Genomic DNA, 20,920 nt, shown 5'->3' on the forward strand with positions numbered 1-20,920 from the left:
GGATCGGGTCGTCGCATCCTTAGTGGCGCGCTACATCGGCGCCCGGATGTAGTGGAAAATGAGCAAGGGTCTTTGCATTTGACTCGACGAGTGCGAAGGGTAAGGAAGCAGCCGAGCCTAGGAGGGTCCGCTTAGGTGGCTGGAATGTAGGGTCTCTGGCAGGGAAGCTTCGAGAGCTAGTTGATGCAGCGGTGAGGAGAGGTGTTGATATCCTTTGCGTCCAAGAAACCAAACGGAGGGGACAGAAGGCGGAGGAGGTGGAGGACACCGGCTTCAAGCTGTGGTACACGGGGACGGCTGCAAACAGAAATGGCGTAGGCATCTTGATAAACAAGAGCCTCAAGTATTGAGTGGTAGACGTCAAGAGACGTGGGGACCGGATTATCCTGGTCAAGCTGGTAGTTGGGGACTTAGTTCTCAATGTTATCAGCGCGTATGCCCCGCAAGTAGGCCACAATGAGAACACCAGGATGGAGTTCTGGGAAGGCCTAGAGGACATGGTTAGGAATGTACTGATTGGCGAGAAGCTCTTCATAGGAGGAGACCTCAATGGCCACGTGGGTACATCTAACACAGGTTTGAAGGGGTGCATGGGGGCTTGGCTATGGCACCAGGAATCAAGGAGAAGATGTCTTAAGCTTTGCTTTAGCCTACGACATCGTAGCTAACACCCTCTTTAAAAAGAGGGAATCACATCTGGTGACTTTTAGTAGTGTTCAACACTCTAGCCAGATTGATTTCATCCTCTCGAGAAGAGAAGATAGGTGTGTGTGCCTAGATTGTAAGGTGATACCTGGAGAGAGTGTTGTCCCTCAGCATAAGCTGGTGGTTGCTGACTTCCGCTTTCGGTTTCGTGTCCAACGGGATAAGCATGCCAAATTCGCTAGAACGAAGTGGTGGTAGCTCAAGGGAGAGGTAGCTAAGCGTTCAAGGAGAGGGTCATTAAGGAGGGCCCTTGGGAGGAAGGAGGGGATGCAGACAATGTGTGGATGAAGATGGCGACCTGCATTTGTAAGGTGGCCTCAGAGGAGTTTGGAGTGTCCAGGGGAAGGAGAAGCGGAGCTAAGGACACCTGGTGGTGGGACGATGATGTCTAGAAGGCGATTAAGGAGAAAAAAGATTGCTTCAGACGCCTATACCTGGATAGGAGTGCAGACAACATAGAGAAGTACAAGATAGCGAAGAAGGCCGCAAGGCGAGCTGTCAGTGAAGCAAGGGGTCAGGCGTATGAGGACCTCTACTAGCGGTTAGGTACGAAGGAAGGTGATAGGGACATCTATAAGATGGCCAAGATCCAAGAGAGGAAGACGAGGGATGTTGGCCAAGTCAAATGCATCAAGGACGGAGCAGACCAACTCCCGGTGAAGGACGAGGATATTAAGCAGAGATGGCAGGAGTACTTTGACAAGTTATTCAATGGGGAGAATGAGAATTCTAACATTGAGCTGGACGACTCCTTTGATGAGACCAGCAGTCGTTTTGTGCGGCGAATCCAGGAGTTTGAGGTCAAGGAGGCTTTAAAAAGAATGAAAGGAGGCAAGGTGATGATCCTGATGGTATCCCCATTGAGGTGTGGAAAGGCCTCGGGGACATAGCGATAGTATGGAACCAAGCTTTTCAACCTAATTTTTGGGGCAAACAAGATGCCAGAAGAATGGAGACGGAGTATATTAGTACCAATCTTCAAGAACAAGGGGGATGTTTAGAGTTGTACTAATTACCGTGGAATTAAGCTGATGAGCCATACAATGAAGCTATGGGAGAGAGTCATCGAGCACCGCTTAAGAAGAACGACAAGCGTGACCGAAAATCAGTTTGGTTTCATGCCTGGGAGGTCGACCATGGAAGCCATTTTCTTGGTATGACAACTTATGGAGAGATACAAGGAGCAAAAGAAGGACTTGCATATGATGTTCATTGACTTGGAGAAGGCCTATGATAAGATACCGCGGAATGTCATGTGGTGGGCCTGGGAGAAATACAAAGTCCCAGCAAAGTACATTACCCTCATCAAGGACATGTACGATAATGTTGTGACAAGTGTCCGAACAAGTGATGTTGACACCGATGACTTCCCGATTAAGATAGTATTGCATCAGGGGTCAGTTTTGATCCCTTATCTTTTTGCCTTGGTGATGGATGAGGTCACAAGGGATATACAAGGAGATATCCCATGGTGTATGCTCTTTGCGGATGATGTGGTGCTAGTTGACGATAGTCGGACGGGGGTCAATAGGAAGTTAGAGTTATGGAGACAAACCTTGGAATCGAAAGGTTTTAGGCTTAGTAGAACTAAAACCGAGTACATGAGGTGCGGTTTCAGTACTACTAGGTGCGAGGAGGAGGAGGTTAGCCTTGATGGGCAGGTGGTGCCTCAAAAGGATACCTTTCGATATTTGGGGTCAATGTTGCAGAAAGATGGAGGTATTGATGAAGATGTGAACCATCGCATCAAAGCCGTATGGATGAAGTGGCACCAAGCTTCTGGCATTCTCTGTGACAAGAGAGTACCACAAAATCTAAAAGCCAAGTTCTACAGGACGGCGGTCCGACCCGCAATGTTGTATGGCGCCGAGTGTTGGCCGACTAAAAGGCGACATGTTCAACAGTTAGGTGTGGCGGAGATGCGCATGTTGAAGTGGATGTGTGGCCACACGAGGAAGGATCGAGTCCGGAATGATGATATACGAGATAGAGTTGGGGTAGCACCAATTGAAGAGAAGCTTGTCCAACATCGTCTGAGATGGTTTAGGCATATTCAGTGCAGGCCTCCAGAAGCTCCAGTGCATAGCGGACGGCTAAGGTGTGCGGATAATGTCAAGAGAGGTCGGGGTAGACCGAATTTGACATGGGACGAATCCGTAAAGAGAGATATGAAGGATTGGAGTATCACCAAAGAACTAGCTATGGACAGGGGTGCGTGGAAGTTTGCTATCCATGTGCCAGAACCATGAGTTGGTCGCGAGATCTTATGTTGTTGCTGATCGTCAGCACAGCACAGCTAGCTATTACACTTGACACATGTATGGCGATCGTCAGCGGCAAGGCCATAGTTGCTTGTGTCAGAGCCAAGAGGTCTCCAGTTCAAGACCCGGCCAATGTGCTATCCACAAAAGTTGTTTCCGACTTCATTGATAACACGTTTGAGGCCTGGTCTTGAGAGGGGGTATTGAAGTATATGTGGATAGCCCAGCCTTCTCCATTAGTCGGACTTTTGGTTCTGCTAGTTGGTGCATGGAACTTAATAGCATGAAGGTCAAGATGAAATAAATTGCGCCTGCTATAATCAACATGGGTGGAAAGTGCCTTTACCCTAGCTGTTCATAAATGGCTTCAACCACTATTCTCATAGTTGCAATACTGAAATTTGTCCAATGTCTTCTTTTTTTACATTTTGTTGGAATTTATTAAGTGCCTTAACCTTGTCCTTGCAGCCACAACATGGGAAATAAAGAGGTTAAACACATCAGAATCTACTCCGAAGTGCATTGTTACTCGCATGGTGGAGATCTCCCCATCTTTCTGGGACAGATGGAGGAGAAGGACCTCCTCAAATTTTGAGAGAAGTATCCCTTTTGCTCTGCTCAGCCAAGTAGCAGGTTGATCATTCTTTCTTTTATTGCAAAAATATTATCTCGCCAAATTGGATAATGCAATGACGACGTTGTTTGCATATATGATTGAACAGGTCTAAGAGAATACTTTGCAGCAAATCCAGCCATCACACCTGATTTTCCTTCAACAGTAGTGAAGTCAAAAGTATCTGAATCCTTGATCATCCAGAGTGAACTTGAATATTCGGAACCTAATGATGAGTTCTATGATGCACTTGTTAGAGGAGAATCCTTTGAAGGTGATAGTGATGATGATGATAATGATGATGATGATGTTACAACCCCGAAGGTAATATTTATGGTTTTAAACCATAATTATGTAATCCAAATGGTCATATTGTTGTGTTCAGTTATAAATGGAGATCCAATTTTCTGTGCAAATTTCTATGCAGGCTGGAAAGGTGAAGTTGAAGAACGTATCATGGGCCATTGCAGGTTTAGCTATGAAGCGAACTAAAGGTCATAATGATAAAACACATGAGATACTCCTACCTTTTCAGCACCACTGAGTCTTATAGTGATGCACACCAACATATATGCATGTGTGCACATAGACAAACACCAGTCTGGATACATTTGTGCCATAGAGATATGTATATACACGCCCGCCAAAAAAGATATTTATATACACATAGGCAAGTCCTCAAGTGTCAATTGCACATATATTAAATAGTGTGTTGGGGAAGCACAAAAGCATGGTGTTTTCATAGAGCACATTTGAGGCAATATGTTCAGATAGTTTAAGGAACACTTTTTTGCGGGGGAGATAGTCTAAGGAACATACTTGGCTATATTTGCGAAATATGATGCTTATTAATATTTTTTGAAACAACACCCAGAAATTGACAAGGAAACTATGTATCAAATGAAACCATACCATGTATTTCTGATACATGCTATTTTACTCTAGGTTCACGGTTGTCTGTAGGGCACCATATTGTAGGGCACTGCTATGGTGCCTGACAGGCTGCCAAGTAATGTACTCCCTCCGTTCCACACGTGTTTGGTAACACGCTAAAAACTTGAGTCACATCTCTCTTTGTATGGCAGTAAGCACATGCAAACATTGGAAGTAACTTGACCTATTTTGTTGACATGGTAACAGCTAGTGGAACTGTAACCACTGCCTAACACTGCGCTCTTAAAGTTAATCACCCACCTTTGTACTCATTCGGTACATTTTGATTTTCCATGTTTCTGTAGTACATTTCGTTTTTCCATGTTTCTGTACTGATACCTGTCCGTACAAACACTCGTAGTCAGTAGTAGCATCCTTTCAAAATGTAAATCTAATATCTTCACTTCATAATTTATTTCAACTTGTTGATTGATGTAAGGAGGCATTCAAATTGTAGTAGCACACATTTACTCCTTCACCTCTTCAAGCGCTATACTGCAAGTTGCTAATTTCACTCATTTTGCATATGATTAGCTATGTGGACTAAACTAAAGAAAGATTTTAGTCACCAATTGATATGTCTTAATTCATCCAAACTGATGGTCTGCGTGTTGCATGTTGGTTGATTTATGATCCGGGCATCCTGTTGCCGCATTCTCTGAAAAAATATCTTTTGCCTAAGTAGATACCTCTCAATTAAGACATGTCAACAAATATGCACTCTGTCGTTGGAGATTGTTTTTCTGTTGCTTCAAGGGCAAAGGGAACAATAGTTGGTGCACACGTAGATGCCTCTCAATTTGATTTGTCTCCTTGGCAGGGTAATAAATACGAGGGTGATAAGAATCACTATAGTTGTACATATATGTCCGTCATTCCCAAAATGAGGGTCAAAATGGGTAAAATCTATATTAGTCCATAGATTTCTTGTAATAATTCTGATTTCGTAAAAGAATTGATAGTTTCTACTTCTACCCTCTATCAATTATTATTTCAACGATCAACTTCCCCCATAATGATTTCTACACTAATATTGCATGATATCAGCCAATCTCATTTATTAACTAGCTGAGGAAGAATTTGCAAATTAATAAAACCTGGTGGATGAATTTTCCATCTCCAGGGGAAAAGGACATCATCTCCTACTAGAATCCAGAGTTCTGGATTGGTGTATCATTGTTTTGCTGTTCTTCTCAAATTTGTTTTTTGTTTCTTATTCAACTCCAAGTTGAAATTCTTGTTCATTTTTTCCCCTACAGCTTCGCTTGAGAGGAGCGAATTGGTTACAAATTCTATTCCCATAGCTATTGACATGAGCCATTTCCATGGCACCGTTCGACAAGCGAAAAGTGAAGATGACCCAAATTCTTGGAGTTCACCTGGTGGAGAGAAGTTTATGATAAGAGGGAAGACTTACTTGACAGATTACGCCAAGGTCAGAGTATTACAAGTTATTCTACTAATTAATCAAGAGAATTATTAAAACTACCTTATTTACTTCTCCACTAGTCAATGACAAGAACGAGCCGTTATATGGTTCTACCGTTTCAAAGATCTCAGGATAAGGTTGCTATGATTAACAAATGTGCTGCCTGAATGCTATTGTTATGAAGGACCTATAAGTTTGTGCAGCTGTCACTAATTAACTTCCTGTTGAACTGGTTAAATATATATTCACCCAGCATTTGGGTATACCACTTAACAGGTAGTCCTTTGTTTTATTAATGCTGTTATGTTAAGGTTGCTGCACCTGCATGCGGCTAGTGCTTCCACATCTCCAATCTAGTTTCTGTACATCTGATATAGTGAGCAGGTATGCTTTGTGTTAAAACACCTATCCCAGCAAGGTCAATTGAGAAAATGGCCCCAATCGGCTAGAGATCTTGCAATTAATATAGAGTTCATTTTGGGGCCAGAATTACTTCTGACACTGTTTTTGTTTCTCCTTGTTTGGCCTTTCTCTTGATGTTAACTTGATTTAAACAGATTGCTGGAGGTGATCCTCTTCTAAAGCTTATTGCAGTTGATTGGTTCAAGGTTAATGAGCGCTTTGACTCGGTTGCCTTGCACCCAAAAAGCCTTGTTCAGGTAAAATTGTTGAATGAGCATTAATCCCACTTGCAAACCAACACCACTTTTAGTACAGAGAACTTCGTACAAACAGCTTTCTAGCATAGGTTATAGTGGAAGCTTCCTTATTACATTAATGCAGACTCAAGAGGAAGTTGTTTGTAGTGCTTTACTCTGACATGACACAACATACCTATTAATGTATGCTTAATTATTTTTTCCGATATTTAAATTACAGTCCGAAGCTGCAAAGAAGATTCCCTTCATACTGGTTGTAAATTTACAGGTAAGTACTGTTGTCAATTTGTTATATTATTAAATTTGTATTCGCTGTCTTAAACAGTGGCTGCCTAGGTGCTATGCACCACCCTGCCGCTGGCTTAGCACCCTTTTAAGAATATGTTTTCTATTTTAGGTAGTTTGAAGGGTAGAATATTTTTTTTTTTAGGTAGTTTGAAGGGAAATCGTACAGCACCCTTTTAAGAATATGTTTTCTATTTTAGGTAGTTTGAAGGGTAGAATATTTTTTGTATTTTAGGTAGTTTGAAGGGAAATTGTACAGTATTATAGCCAATAGTTTGAGAACTAAACAAATATGTGGATTCTTTGATGCAGCTTTAGATTTTATTGTAAAAGTTCACACGTGATCTTACTGCAATCTTTAACCAGTTGTGGTCAGCTAAAGAATTTTTTCTCGAGCATACATACAGATACAGATATAACCAAGTTAAAGTTATATCCATCAATTTAGGAACCTTCGCCTGCGTACAACATTCGCTGTACATGCTGAAACTATATCAGTTACTGCGTAGTAACCGGGAAAGCGGGTCTGTGTCGTGTCCCACCTGGGTTCGATCTACCCCAACAAGTTATCAAACACTACTGGCAAGGGGCTGTTATATTTATCTAGCTGTTGTATGAACCAAATACTTTACATTTTTCATATGACCAATGTGCAAACAGACCAGTGTGCACACCCTCAATCATCATAAATCCTGCCTCCTTCCGATCAATGTCGCGGATGACAAAACCTCCAATTTAGCAGTCTTCTTGTTTGCAAAACTACCACAGCCTCCCTTTGGTCTATTAAAACCCAAGACCAGTGATTCCATCCCTCTCGTTGATCTCATTGAACTCCAGGTAACCACCTGCTCATATTCTTCTTGTTGGGTGGTGGGGTCACCGTCACTAAAGCTGCCATGAGCACTCTTCCCATCTTTGCAGTCACAAGCTCCCAGAGGGTGTCGAATGTTAATACTCGTATATATTAGCCATGTGATATCCCCGTTATAATAGGAGTTTTCTGCATACTATACCGCACATACACGTGTATATAAATATCAGATTCCTAGGATTTTTTCCTCCCCCACATGCACAACCCGTGCTCTGTACAGATCATATTTCAGTCTTGTATTCCTCGTACCCCGTAAACTTCAACATATCGTAACGTCCCCTGGCCGCTCCTGAATGATAGCCACACCAAAGATGCTCCTGAGACGCCAATTCAGTCCTCCTAGTGGCACTAATTGTCCTCTCTGCAGCATGGATACTCTGGCAACTCGCAATCACCTCTTCTAGCTCTGTTGCTTCAGTGCTTCCTGCTGGAATATCCTTGGAATTAATTTCGATCCCCATCTGTTGTGTATGGAAGAGGTGATATCTAGGGTGAAGCTTAAAGTTAACAAGCCTTTCTCCTTTGAGGTCATGAAGATTGTTGATGGGATTGCTCCTAGCAGGGCTTCATGGCTGTTTAGTTTTAGAAGGGACTTCTTCTTTCTTTCAGAATGAAGGAAGATTTAGCTTCTTCTCTTAGATCTTGGCTTGATCTTGTTTCCCTCCCTCTCTCTTAGTGTGGCTTTCTCTAATCCTCCCCCTGTATAGCCCTCCCCTGTCGCCCCGTCTTCTGTACATTCCTCTTGTATATAGTTAAATAGATTTACAGTTGGGGCCTCCCCATTCAAAAGGGTAAAATGCCGAAGAAGCGCACAATTTCTCTCATGCAATATCTAAATTGTCTCATATATGTTGTCATCTTTGTTGTATGAATGACGTTCTGCACAAGTGATTAACTCCATTTGGATAAACATGTAGGTTCCAGCAAAACCAAACTATAACTTGGTTATGTACTACGCAGCAGAGAAGCCAGTGAACAAAGATTCTCTCTTGGGTAGATTCATTGATGGAACTGATGCATTTCGAGATGCCAGATTTAAGCTTATACCAAGTATTGTTGAGGTATACGCTTTAGTGTTGTATCTTATCACCTTGCATGTTACTATTTTTCTTGACTAATTGCATATCACTATTTTTGCATCTCACTATCTTCTCACCTTGCATGTGACTATTTTTCTTGAGTAATCACATGTTTTTGCATGTGAACTCACGTACAAAATGATCTCAGGGTTATTGGATGGTAAAGCGTGCAGTTGGGACGAGAGCTTGCCTTCTGGGGAAAGCAGTGACATGCAATTATCTTCGACAGGATAACTTTCTCGAGGTACTTGAGTACTACAAAACTTTGCGTTTGTTGAACACCCTTGGTATATGTATCTCTACCATGCATCCCAATAAGCCCGGTGGTAAAGGTAAAATTCGAAGCCAACTTACAAAAGAATGCATGTATGTTCCCCGCCAAAAAAAAAATGCACATATATAACAAATTTAGATGAAACAATGGTATTGATTTTTCTTTTGCATATCTGTTTTTTGCCTACTTTCCAGTGTTATACTTTTGTTATGTTGAATCTGAACAAATCTTGGTATAAATGAAATAACTTTGCAGATAGATGTTGACATTGGTTCCTCTTCTGTTGCACGGAGCATTATTGGCCTAGTCCTGGGATATGTGACAAGTATCGTTGTAGATCTTGCTATTCTAGTTGAGGTATGATCATACAAATCAGACTTTGAAACGTCTTTTTTTTTTTGCATTTTTGTTTTCAGCAATTTGCTCACATAGTTGATGGTAGATTCCAGCAAATGAATAATCCACAAATATCTATGGCACTTCGAGCTATCTTATTTATTAGCACCTTAATGTACCAACAGAATCCAAAACTGTGCAAGCCTGGGATTTTTTTTTAGAAACACATTACAAACAACACATACACGCACGTACACTCACCCCTATGAGCACCTCCGAGAGACTGAGCCGGCAAATCTTGAGATTGATGAAGTCGACGCAGGCACCTCATAGTCGACGGGAACGTCGTCTCCCACTAAACGCACATTGCCGGAATGCCTGAAATTAATCCAGAAAATGCGAGGACCCATGCCAAGTCTAGTACTTGAACCTGGGTGGGCTCCACTTCCACCACAAGGAACCTAACCTGGATGAGATTTTTATCTTTCTCATTTTAACATTTGGTATTCTGTTCATCTCCATGATAATTTGGCAACAGAAGTAATTGCTTTTCAAACATTCTTTTTTGCAAAACTCGGGAAATGCCCTTCGCAACTGTTGATTCAGGGAACACCTGTGCAAAACTGATGAACACCTGACCTTGAAGCCAGCTGGTTTTGCAAGACGACTTGACAGCTTTTACACAACCCTTCGACTCTTTCTATCAAACCCATCGTTAGTGGTTACTTAATCCTGCAGAAACTGCAATTCAGAATGTTTGTAAGATTATTCTCCATTTTGATCTGGTCATTCCGGGCTGGTTTATGTCATGCTTGTCTTTGATCCTGCTCTTTTGTGGGACAAAAGGAAATGCCTAGACGTCACTCTCTTCATCAACAATGCGAGCCTTGCTAATATGTTTGTGTTTGCAGGCAAAGGAAGAGAAAGAGCTGCCTGAGTACATTCTTGGCACTGTTCGTCTAAACCGTGTAAATCCTGAGGCTGCTGTACCAATCTAAGTTAATTCCATTTCATCACCCCTTCTATGGCACGGTAGTAGATCTGCGCAATTTTCTACCATAATCTTCAGTTCTCGGAGGTGCACATTTGTAAGAAGGAAAACATGGTCACTATGTAATGATCCCAGGTCGAGAGTTGTATCACATCACATGTACATACTAGTACATACGTGGTGCCTATAGTACACGGAAGAATACTAGAAATACTTATATTGACATGGAAGAAGACATGGAAGAAGAGTTTATTGCCTAATGACGCATTATGACGCGAGCAAATAGGCACGGGAAAAGGTTGGTTATAGAGAAAGAGATCCAGGATACTTTTCTTTTTATGGGGTTACTTTTCTTTAATATTGGAAATAAATGGATTATCCATGGTATTTGGAATACAAAAGTTCGTAAAACTGCGACACGGAACTCCAAAGAAAACTTTGCATTCAAAGAGGGCTAAAAAAAATTAAGGAACTTTCAGCAAGTGGTTGAGGCTCCTACTGTTCTACTAAACTAAAAACAATCTCTGTACAAAGCAATTAACACCCTCCTCCCAATTCCTCATGCAACCTTGGGCTTCTGCAAGGCAACAGCTACACAAACTCAAGGTTTTAGTCCATCTAGAAACCAAGTGGTATAATGCAGAGGTAGTGAGTTGATCATAGAGCTCAGCAAAGCGCTCAACATAACCCTCCACAGAACTGGTTGGAGCAATCCCGCTTAACATAATCCTCCACAGAACTGGTTGGAGCAATTCGAAACAATTTTCTGAGAAGAGTTGTTGGTTACGGCCAATTCAGTCCAATTGAAATTGGGCATTCGTCTTGGCACTGATTCGAGCCACCTTTTCAAATTGAGCTGTGGCCATGGAAATCCACCTATGCATAGGAGTACCCCAGAGATGGAACTGATCTTCTCAATTTTGCCACAACCTTGGATTGGTGTCGTCAAATTTCGGAAGCATCCGGAACATGGAAATCTCGAGGGGGAAATTTCCTCGAAGAAGAATTAGATTCACGGGCACCTCTGACTGGAGGAGGAATAAACATTATGCACCTTCCCCTCGTGTTCATTGTCGAAGCCAAGGGCGTTGGTGGCGGCACCGCCACGACCGTGACCAGCGTTGCGTGACGACGAACTCCCGTCCCCCTTGAGGCCCAGATCCGCGGTCTCTTACTTGTACAGGCTCGCCTTGATTTGCTTGAGATCGAGCGCGAGCTCTTCACGGATCTCATCCACCCGCACCGACAATGCTACATCGGGTACAATAGCTTGTTCTTCTCCTTCAGTGTTACTGTCCAAACAGGTCGCTGACATAGTAGACAGTTGAGAAGTCATTATGCTAAGGCTCAATAGGACCGGCACATCACAACAATAAACGCCGTCGATGAAGAAAAGCGTCGATCAGAAGGATTTAGCCTGAAGACACACAAACGCAGACGAATAAAGACCGGACCCAACTTCAGAGAGTCGCCGCCCTCTCATCTTACTGAGCAGGACACAAACACTAAACAAACTCAAAAGAACACCTAAAAATGAAGCAGTAGCCCTCCCACCAGTAAGGGCCGGGATACACCAAGTCAGATTGACGACGACACCGGCAGGAGGAGGGAGAACCCTAGACGAGGGACGCGGAGTTTCTGCACCCGAGCTCAAATGAGCTCGGTTGAACAGTAAAATCAAAACTAAATCAAAAAAATCCAAAAAAATCCAAATTTTTTTTGGGAGAAACATTGACAAAAGTTTTAAGTGCTTGCAAAAATTCGTCATGAAATCACATTTCTAGAAGTCGTGGCAAAAAAAAATCGATACTCTGAAAATGCTACTTTCAAAAGCATTTTGAAGCACTGGATTTATTTTTTTTTGCCACGCCTTACAGGAATGTGATTTCATGATGAATTTTTGCAAGCACTTAAAAGTTTTGTCAGTGATTCTCCCAAAAAAAATTGGAATTTTGTTTGAATTTTTTTTTCGATTTTACTGTTCACCAAGCTCAAATGAGCTCGGGAGCAGAACGGCACTTTCGCTAGATGAGTAGCTTGTGTGGGAGAGGAGCTGAAAACGTGATGTTCTCTGCCCGACATTTCCGTTATGCCGAATTGCTATGTCGACAGACACCAGTAATTGGAAAGAAAAGAAAAAAGAAACATAATGGCGGCAGCGAGAGCGGAGAGCATAAAGCGGTTCCTGTTATTTTCGCGAATCGATTCGTGTTAATTCCAGACGCCATAGGAATAGGATGCATGGACAGCAGCTTCCCTCCCAGACGAGGCAGCCGCAGTGCGACACTGTGCGTGCCGACCTGGTAGGGCACGTGTCCACCGTCGGTCCACACTCATGTACGCATGAACTGAGCCCCCAGCTTCAAATCATTCAGATAAGGCCGGTCACAGTGGGGAGGAACTTAGGAGTAACATCACACACTCCAATACAACTTTGCTTATGTGGCACGTATTTAATGAAGAGAGAGGTGCTTGTGGTAACTAGCTAAGTTACCGGAACATCACACACTTCAAGAAACAATGAGTCTATAACCTAATAAATACATCGTTGCATGACACTACATAGATGTTCCTACCCACTATGGAGGTAGTAACATAGTCTAGGGAAGTGTGAAGTTACTAGCTTATGTTCTTGCCCATTGTGACCAGCCTAATACACACACGGCGGCCCACATACGGCTACCATAGAATGTAAACCGGGCCTATAAATTCGAACCGGCCGGCCATGGTAGTAACGACGAACCAACAAGAAACCTGTAGCACCGAGCTAGGCGAAGGTCGATCGAGAGAGATGCAGGGCGGGGAGAGCGCGGCGGGCGCGGCCATGGAGGCGGGGGCGAACCTGGGCGCGTCGGCGTGGGCGGGCAAGGAGAAGACCATGGCCGTGGTGCAGGAGACGGTGGAGAAGGCCAAGGCGCACGACGACCCGGCGGCGCAGGCGTCGGCGGAGGCCAGGAAGGAGGAGCGGGTCCTCGAGGTGGAGGCCGCCAAGCAGGACGCCTACCGCCACAACGCGGCCGTCGCCAAGGACGGACGCGCCGCCGCCGTCGTCAAGGATGAGAAGGAGGCGTCGGCGGCGGCCGTCTCCGCCTGACGACTCCTTTGGAAACCCCCTTCTCCAGTATTTTCATTTGTTCGATCGACTGTATGTATGTATTGTATTGCTTGGACTTGAGTGCTGCGTGCATTTGGAATTATTGCTGTGAGAGTTGTTGTTGTTGTTGGAGATGAGATGGGATTGCTTTTTAACGTGCAATGCGATGTGATCCTTTGGTCGATTCGGTTCCGGTGGACGTGTACTAGCAACTTGCTTACTCCTTCACCTCAGCTGTTCCCACTCTACTTCGTAGAAATCGGTAAGCTATTTTTTCTCTAAAATCTAGTAAAAGAAGATGTAGAATAAATCGGCAGCGTTCCCAAATTGATTCGTTATTATTGGGTACATGCCGTTTTAATGTACGTATGTCACGATGGTCCAACGATCTGATCGGCATGCAAGGCAACCGGTCCGATTCGGGTCCAGGAGCTCGTGGCACTGGCAGTGGCAGTGGACCCATCACAGCTGTCGCTCTGAAAAATAACCTCACGAGCCGGCGACTGCAAGTCGGCAGCTGAAGCATATACCTAGGTCCATTCTGCTCAAATACTCTACATAAATGACGATAGAGAACGATCGTACTCTACCAAAATTATTCCATGAAAAGGAAAAGACTCCTGACAAATTTCTTCTATCTTTATTACTATGCAAAAGAATACCAAACAATAGACCTTTTTCCTACAGGCTACAAGGAAACCTCACATATTTATTTTTATTTCTTACGTTTCACATATTTCATCAGCACTGTACTACTCCCTTATATAAGTCTTTCTAGAGATTTATATATGGAGTACATACAGATATATATAGACATATTTTAGTGTAGATTCATTCATTTTGCTCATTTAATCCCCGTCAAAAGACTTAAATTTAGGAACGGAGAGAGTACAATTTGTACTCAGATCAACAGCCAAATTGGTTTCGTCCGCACACTCGCTGCTCCTCAGACAGACTAATGCATACCGATGCTTATTTTAGCTTCAGTTGTTTGCTTCACACTTTCTTCCAAATAATTACCCCCTCCGTTCACAAATACAAGATGTCATAATTATTTTTTTCTTGAACCTGATGCATACAAACATGTTTTTATTGTATTTGTTCACTCAATTCCATTCGTATGTAGTCCACATTGAAATATCCAAAACATTTTATATTTGTGAACAGTGAGTAAATATCAGTTAAAACAGATCATCATCCTAATAAAGACTTACTTAGACATATAGCACAACCATGCTCTCGGTCAACCCATTACCAGGCTGTATGATCATGTAAATATAGCCTAGTGTGTACTCTCACATAACGATTGTAGATAATGACATGAATAAGACATGATTCCGGAATAATGAAAAGGTTAGCAATGTTCCGAAAAGAAGAGGTCAAATGTCCTGGTCTAATCAATCACCACTGCACTATCACTTGTGCAATGACAAGAAGCACAATAGCTCCGCAGAGCAGCAGCTTTACAACACGTTAAGCAGTTCTACCCCAAAAAAAAGAAGAGAACAAAAACTGATCGTCTCTCAAAACCAGATGGTTTCAACCTATGGCTAAGTTTTAAATAAACATTAGCAAATAAGATTTTACAACAGGACGGGCTTCTAATCGAATTTGTGTATACATGTTCCAGCAATCCGTTTATGTGGCGGCGCCTCCGACCATGTGGTCGCCATCAACAGCCATGGCATCCGCATAGTTTCCTTGATGCGGGTGCCCACCATATGGCCCCATCCTACGGCCACGGTTGCGCTCATCTGTTCCCACCAAAACATGAAGAGCATTGCAATTACTACACAGCTACAAGGCATGTTCATCTCATAAAAATTCATGTTTGCTGTGTAGAGCGCTGCAATCTTGTAACCGCTAGGCATAAATGATAGACAGATAGGCTAGGCCTCATATCTCCCAAGTAAGAGAGGAACACTATCTACAATTTGGCGCATTCTAGAAACTGTCCACTGCGTTACAAGGATCCTACCTCTCTAAAGTGGAAACTGGGTATAATTATAGTGGATAGTGAATACACGGCAAAATGGTATACAGCCATGACATCTCAAACTGCTCCCCTGATCAGGGTAGTCATCCTAAATTGGAAATTGTCTGGGTGGTTTTCTGCAACATCAGAAAGATCCTCCCATTTTGTCAACAAGCAATGATTTAGTATTTACCACTTTCGCCATCAGATGCCTCAGCAAGCCTTGCTATCGCATCAATCAACGACTGTTCTTGCTCCTGCAAGCATTGCTGGTTAGTCAAAAACCAAAGGCCTCCTGATCGAATAGATATCAGTATATATTCCAGCATACCTTCAGCGCTTTCTTTGCCTTGTCTACCTCCAAAGGATCAGGATGACTAACACTGAAGACCCTCTCCACCTATGGGAGATGCATAAGGTTAGTACATCATCATCAGAGAGGCTAGCAAACTTTCTTCAAACTAACCTCTTTTATCAGGCTTTCAGTGTGAAGTATATCAATGTCATCAGAACTTCTCTTCCCAACGCCATTTTGCGAACGTGGAAAGTCTTTCTTCGACACATTCTTTTGGAATCCTCTCCCCCTACCTGCACCTGGTGTGGGCATAACACGGCTAGTTGACTTCTTACCCCCGCTACCTGGAGCACCACGACCTCCTTGATATAATCCTGGGTCCTCGCCTTGCCAGATTATGTCTTCTGGTTTTATCTGTAGTCAGGGCCCAAAGGAATTGTCAGCAAAGTCCATCAAACAGAAAAGTTCAGAGGACAGTAGTCATCAAGCGGTTTGGTGCACACACATTGGGACATGTGCACGATACAATAATAACGGGCAAATGCTACCAGAGGACATTAGCCAAACGGATGGCACTTGTTTCACATTCAAATCTAACCATCTTTATATCTGTACCATATGATCTTCATGACTGAATCAGGTACCAGGTTATGTTCTCTAGAAATTTGACGCGGTTCTCAAGGATAAGTGTTGACATCACAAACTGTTATCAAAATGTTCGCCCGACATTTGGCAAGAAAATGGAGTGAAACACTGACTGGAATGTACTCCTGGTCAGAACACTAGTGGCAATGGGAAAACCGATATCAAATGACCATAATTCCATAAAATAAAGTTGTCCCTCTTTGCTACACGGTAGGGTCAATAGTCCAGTTACTTATCCCAACAGATCAGTTGCATTACCTTAGTTCACTAATACAGGCCCATTTGACACAAGCATGATGTGTGGGTCTGCATCACATGGCCAAGTGGGCGATTTAAAAAAAAGGGCAGCCCGGTGCATGTAGCTCCCGCTTGCGCAGGATCCAGGGAAGGGCCCGACCACTTTGGATCTATTAAGTTGGCGATGTAACAACAGCTAAAATTGTCTTAGTTCACATCAAGAGTCAAAAGATCATGATGTTCCCTCCCATGTTCCCCGGTAATTTTGTTTTGAGAGCTAACCCTGCCTAACCACGCAATCTTATTCCTCATCATGCTTGTACCTTAACTACTTTTTCGTAAGTCCAATATGAAAGAAAGGAAAACACCAAGCATGAAAATGTGAATAATTATCAGAATGTCCACATAAAAAAGATCGTGTACCTCTTTAAAATCAACCCACTCCCAGGTCTCATTAGCTGTATTTATGTCATAAACTAGCGCATAAACGTCCTGCAATGGAATCCCTCAGAAAATCTGGGGCTTGGATTAACAAAACTATAATCCTAATGAGCTAAAAGCACACCTTTTCCGCATTGTAATCAGTTATAGTGGCTTCATAGAAATTATTATCTTCAGGCCACCGAGACATGACTTTACGGCCAATTAAAGGATTAAGATGATGCTGTCCTTGAGAAGGTTCAGGAGCAGCAGGGCGACCAGGAAAGTTTCTGTTCATATGTGGTCCCCTTCCGCTGGGACCTGCTGTAGGTGGCATAGATTTGACTGCAGAGCCCCCTGGTATCTTCTGGCCCTTGGAAGCACATGAAATTCCATCAAAGAAGAGAAAAAAATTGCTTCATAACAGAACAAGCCATCAGAATATGTGCTTACTGGTTTTGTCTTTTTGCCTTTAGTGCCTGGCAGAAATCCCTTTTTAGCTGCTGAAGATGAAGGTTGTGTTGGTGTAGCCATCTGCTGTGGATGCATAACAGGAGGAGACGGTACAGGTAGGGGAGGAACGGATTGAGATGTCTTTTGCCTTTTACGGCCAGAGGTGGTAGGGCTAGGCGCCGGGTCATGATGTATAGGCTGAGGATTATTGGGTAAGCTTGCCTGAAGGCCTCCTGTTGATCTCCATTCCCTTAATTTGAATCAAGGCAGAAATTTAGAGTGCTGGGAACAGAAAACATATCAACATTGTAGTGAATAGCACAAATATTTATCTATATTCGACCTTATGCTGCGGATAATATCATCACCATTGACCCTGTTTAGCACCTCCCTGTGTTCTTTGTCGGATACCCTTAGCTCCTTCCTAAGTTCAGTAATCAGACCCTCCTTCTCCTAAAAAAGGCAAAGTTGATCTAAGGTCAGCTTTGAGAAATAACATATAAATTTCAGCACAAACACCTGAATTAACAGGGACAGGTCTAGCAGTACCAACCCATGTGAGGGCATCAGACTGAGCTTTAAAAGCACGCAGAACTGCACAATACGCTTCTTGCTCAAGCTGTTGAATTTGTGTTTCCATATCGGTCTGGGCTCTAGGGTATGAGCTGGCAGGAGCAATGGCCCTTCCATTACCACTGACAGGAACAATAGCTCTGCCATTACCACTGGCACGCCCGCTGCCTCTTATACTCCTATTATTCGGATTATTCGGATATGGTGGTGGAAGGTCATCATCAGTTCCTGCAACCCACACAAAAGTTTAGGAACCAGCACTTAGTGCAAGTTGTAGAGCTGTTCATATACAAGCTTCGCAACAGGGAAAAAATCACAATTGCTGACATAGTAGCAGAGAGTATTTCACATTGTTCTTATGAATATGACAAATAAAAATGGCCTGTAATGTTCAAAGAAATAACATAAATAGAATTGATAAGCATGTGGTTCACTAAGTCCAATGAACCTTGGTAATGTGCCACAAAGGAGTTATATAGATGAATGATGGTTGCATTTCTTTACGTTCATGATTTATTTGATAACATGTGTTCCCTGAATAATATCAATAATGTTGCTGGTTATTGTAAGCTGATCCCTAGTCGATAAAGATGCAAGGAGAGGTATATGTGGACTAGGTATTGACTGACGACCATGATTCACAGGTTATAGATATGGAGATATTAAACCAGTAATCCGGACACATGTTAAAGAACATACAGTTGGATTAAACCACCATGACACATCAATATAACATTGTCTTCATGTCATCAGTTGGTCTAATATACAATGTGCATCCTATAACCTAGACTTGAGATTGTCGCAGACTCAAGCAGTGGAATCTAGAATGGCTTACTTAGGGTTACCAAACACTATTCCATAACTGTGCAGTCTCGAAGTGACTTCTGGTTACTCGATAAGCATGTTCTAGGCCAGTCAACCAAGATGGAATCTGCGTCTCTGTACAACAAGAAGGACATCTCTGTGCCCTCGAGTTACCAGATACGGTTAAAGAGTTGCTCTGTACGGGGATTCTGAGACACGTGATTGAGGAAAAAGTGGCCAAGCCATCCAAACAAGGATGGCACATATTCGTCTTGGATTCGACAAATATCGCAAGGGGAAATGCATATAACTGCACTCTGTGAGTGTTCACCAGATATCTTTATGTATACTTGGAAGTTGGCACGTCCTACTAGGGGCCACTACCAACTATTGGTCGAACAGGAGCTCTCTGGCCATGTCCAAAATACATTAACCTAAAAAATGTCGCACACTTGGCAAGAGCGTGATCCGAACGAAGATGCAAATTATGTACAGGGGTCTTCTCCGCGTACTATTTCGCCCGTACTTACAAGGATTTCGTGGAATTTCAATAAAACTGACGGAATTTTATGCATTCGAATCACCCGAGCCATCCATCCACCCTGGGCATGGACCATGGAGTATATATAGATCAAACAAGGCAGCGTGCAGGAGAAAGAGGGGCCCCCACATGCACGGGGGTTTCACATGGGCAGGCCGACTAGGGGTCTTCTCAGTGTGCTGTTTTGCCCATATTTCTGAGGATGTCATGGTATTTCAAGAAAACTGAGGGGATTTTCAGCAATCACCCGAGCCATCCATCCACCCTCGCATTGATAGCCATTGCCAAGCGACACGTGGTGTTATTACCCCCAAGTGTGGATACCTTGGGAGGGGTTGCTGGCTTGCTATTGGTGATGCTAGGGCAATCCTCTATTTCCTAGATGAACCACTAGGAGGTAGTACGACTGCGGCCACGGTGACGTGCTTTATTGACACTGCTGATATTACTATGTGCGTCTTGTGTAATCCTGTGATCTATACCTTGGGAGTGGTTCTGTATAACTTTTTTGAAATCATGGTAAAGCACACTATTATAACTTTATAAGCTATGGAATGTTCTTCAAGGAGAAACACGTGTCTCTTAATGTTCCTTGAACTTCATTTTGTTCGTCATAATCTCTATTGAACTATCAGTGTAGCTGTGGTGCAAAGCATGATTAGTTGTGTACCGATGTTTAGAGCTCCCAATCAGGGCCTAAACACATTCGAACTACAGGGAACAGTCGTAAATGGTACAAAGTTCACGCCCATATACACCCATAATGACTTGAGACAGAATCGCCACAAAACCCTACCCGCGTGCAAAGCTCCAATATTTCTCCACGCAAGCCCAAGGTAACCCTAACGCTAACCTGCCATCACGCAATCTCAGACCTAGCTCGCACCTCCGAGCCCGCAGGAATTTGCACCCAAAAAACCTTACCAGGCACCCAAAAAACGCGACCTTTGGCTACCCCCCACAGACAAAACCCCTATCCCTCCCTGAGCAATCCATGTACAGTTGCAAGCAGCTCAAGCAAGCAAGAACCCTAGAATTCGAAACCCTAGCACGGGGAAGCAGAGCCGAGCAACCCCGCCCAAGCCCCAACTCACCGCTGCTGTCCGAGGGCCCGTATTCCATGGCTCGGCGCCGCGCCGGGCGACCACCCCGGGGGAGACGCGCGCGAGCTCCGGGCGATTTTTGTCAGGACCTGCAACCACGCGAGGAACGGGAGTCAGCCCTCGCCACTGCGACGCCGAACGCGGGGCCTCCGGGCGGCGAGCGGCCCAGGCGGCCGCGGATCCGAGGGCGGCTCACCTCCGGCGCGCGTGCAGGCGGCGGAATCCGGCGAGATTTGGGGGGAGGCGAGGTGGTGGTCCGACCGAGTGGGGAAGAGGAGGTAGTACTGCCAAGTATGGGGATTCTTTCTCGCCGAGAGAAAAAAAAACAGGGGGGTCGAAGAGAG

At 43.6% G+C, this 20,920-nt stretch overlaps 3 protein-coding genes across 6 annotated transcripts in view; 2 read left to right on the forward strand and 1 right to left on the reverse strand.

The window, feature by feature from the left end:
* The window catches only part of LOC123111598 (protein ENHANCED DISEASE RESISTANCE 2-like), a 26,080-nt gene extending 15,384 nt beyond the window's left edge, over window positions 1-10,696 (forward strand). The window contains exons 13-23 of one of the 2 annotated variants that reach the window (XR_006454562.1): window positions 3,435-3,599; window positions 3,689-3,903; window positions 4,007-4,073; window positions 5,772-5,947; window positions 6,499-6,600; window positions 6,821-6,868; window positions 8,674-8,817; window positions 8,984-9,079; window positions 9,365-9,466; window positions 10,052-10,204; window positions 10,357-10,696. Coding sequence is in view for 1 of the 2 variants with exons in the window: in XM_044532418.1 (XP_044388353.1) it covers window positions 3,435-3,599; window positions 3,689-3,903; window positions 4,007-4,073; window positions 5,772-5,947; window positions 6,499-6,600; window positions 6,821-6,868; window positions 8,674-8,817; window positions 8,984-9,079; window positions 9,365-9,466; window positions 10,357-10,443 (1,202 nt within the window). In the remaining variant the exon portion in view is untranslated. The remainder of the gene's footprint in view (window positions 1-3,434; window positions 3,600-3,688; window positions 3,904-4,006; window positions 4,074-5,771; window positions 5,948-6,498; window positions 6,601-6,820; window positions 6,869-8,673; window positions 8,818-8,983; window positions 9,080-9,364; window positions 9,467-10,051; window positions 10,205-10,356) is intronic. The other variant, XM_044532418.1, reaches the window with a different exon arrangement.
* Window positions 10,697-13,006: 2,310 nt separating this feature from the next.
* LOC123111601 (uncharacterized) lies at window positions 13,007-13,711 on the forward strand. The gene has a single exon (XM_044532422.1). It carries the CDS (start codon window positions 13,162-13,164, stop codon window positions 13,528-13,530), a length of 369 nt encoding a protein of 122 aa, XP_044388357.1. The 5' UTR covers window positions 13,007-13,161; the 3' UTR covers window positions 13,531-13,711.
* A 1,112-nt stretch (window positions 13,712-14,823) lies between these two features.
* LOC123111600 (protein EMSY-LIKE 3) lies at window positions 14,824-20,920 on the reverse strand. Of its 3 annotated transcripts, none has more exons than XM_044532420.1 (11): window positions 20,773-20,920; window positions 20,568-20,665; window positions 18,109-18,356; window positions 17,899-18,008; window positions 17,556-17,805; window positions 17,248-17,469; window positions 17,106-17,174; window positions 15,972-16,214; window positions 15,837-15,905; window positions 15,699-15,762; window positions 14,824-15,284 (listed from the first exon to the last, which is right to left on the reverse strand). In XM_044532420.1, exons 2-11 carry the CDS (start codon window positions 20,593-20,595, stop codon window positions 15,169-15,171), a joined length of 1,419 nt encoding a protein of 472 aa, XP_044388355.1. In that variant the 5' UTR covers window positions 20,596-20,665; window positions 20,773-20,920; the 3' UTR covers window positions 14,824-15,168. The 3 variants fall into 3 exon arrangements, with proteins under 3 accessions (XP_044388355.1, XP_044388354.1, XP_044388356.1); XM_044532419.1 differs by having other exon boundaries at window positions 17,248-17,475; XM_044532421.1 differs by lacking the exon at window positions 17,106-17,174 and having other exon boundaries at window positions 17,248-17,475.

This window comes from Triticum aestivum, chromosome 5B (genome assembly GCF_018294505.1).
Source record: "Triticum aestivum cultivar Chinese Spring chromosome 5B, IWGSC CS RefSeq v2.1, whole genome shotgun sequence".
NCBI classification, from domain to species: Eukaryota; Viridiplantae; Streptophyta; class Magnoliopsida; order Poales; family Poaceae; genus Triticum; species Triticum aestivum.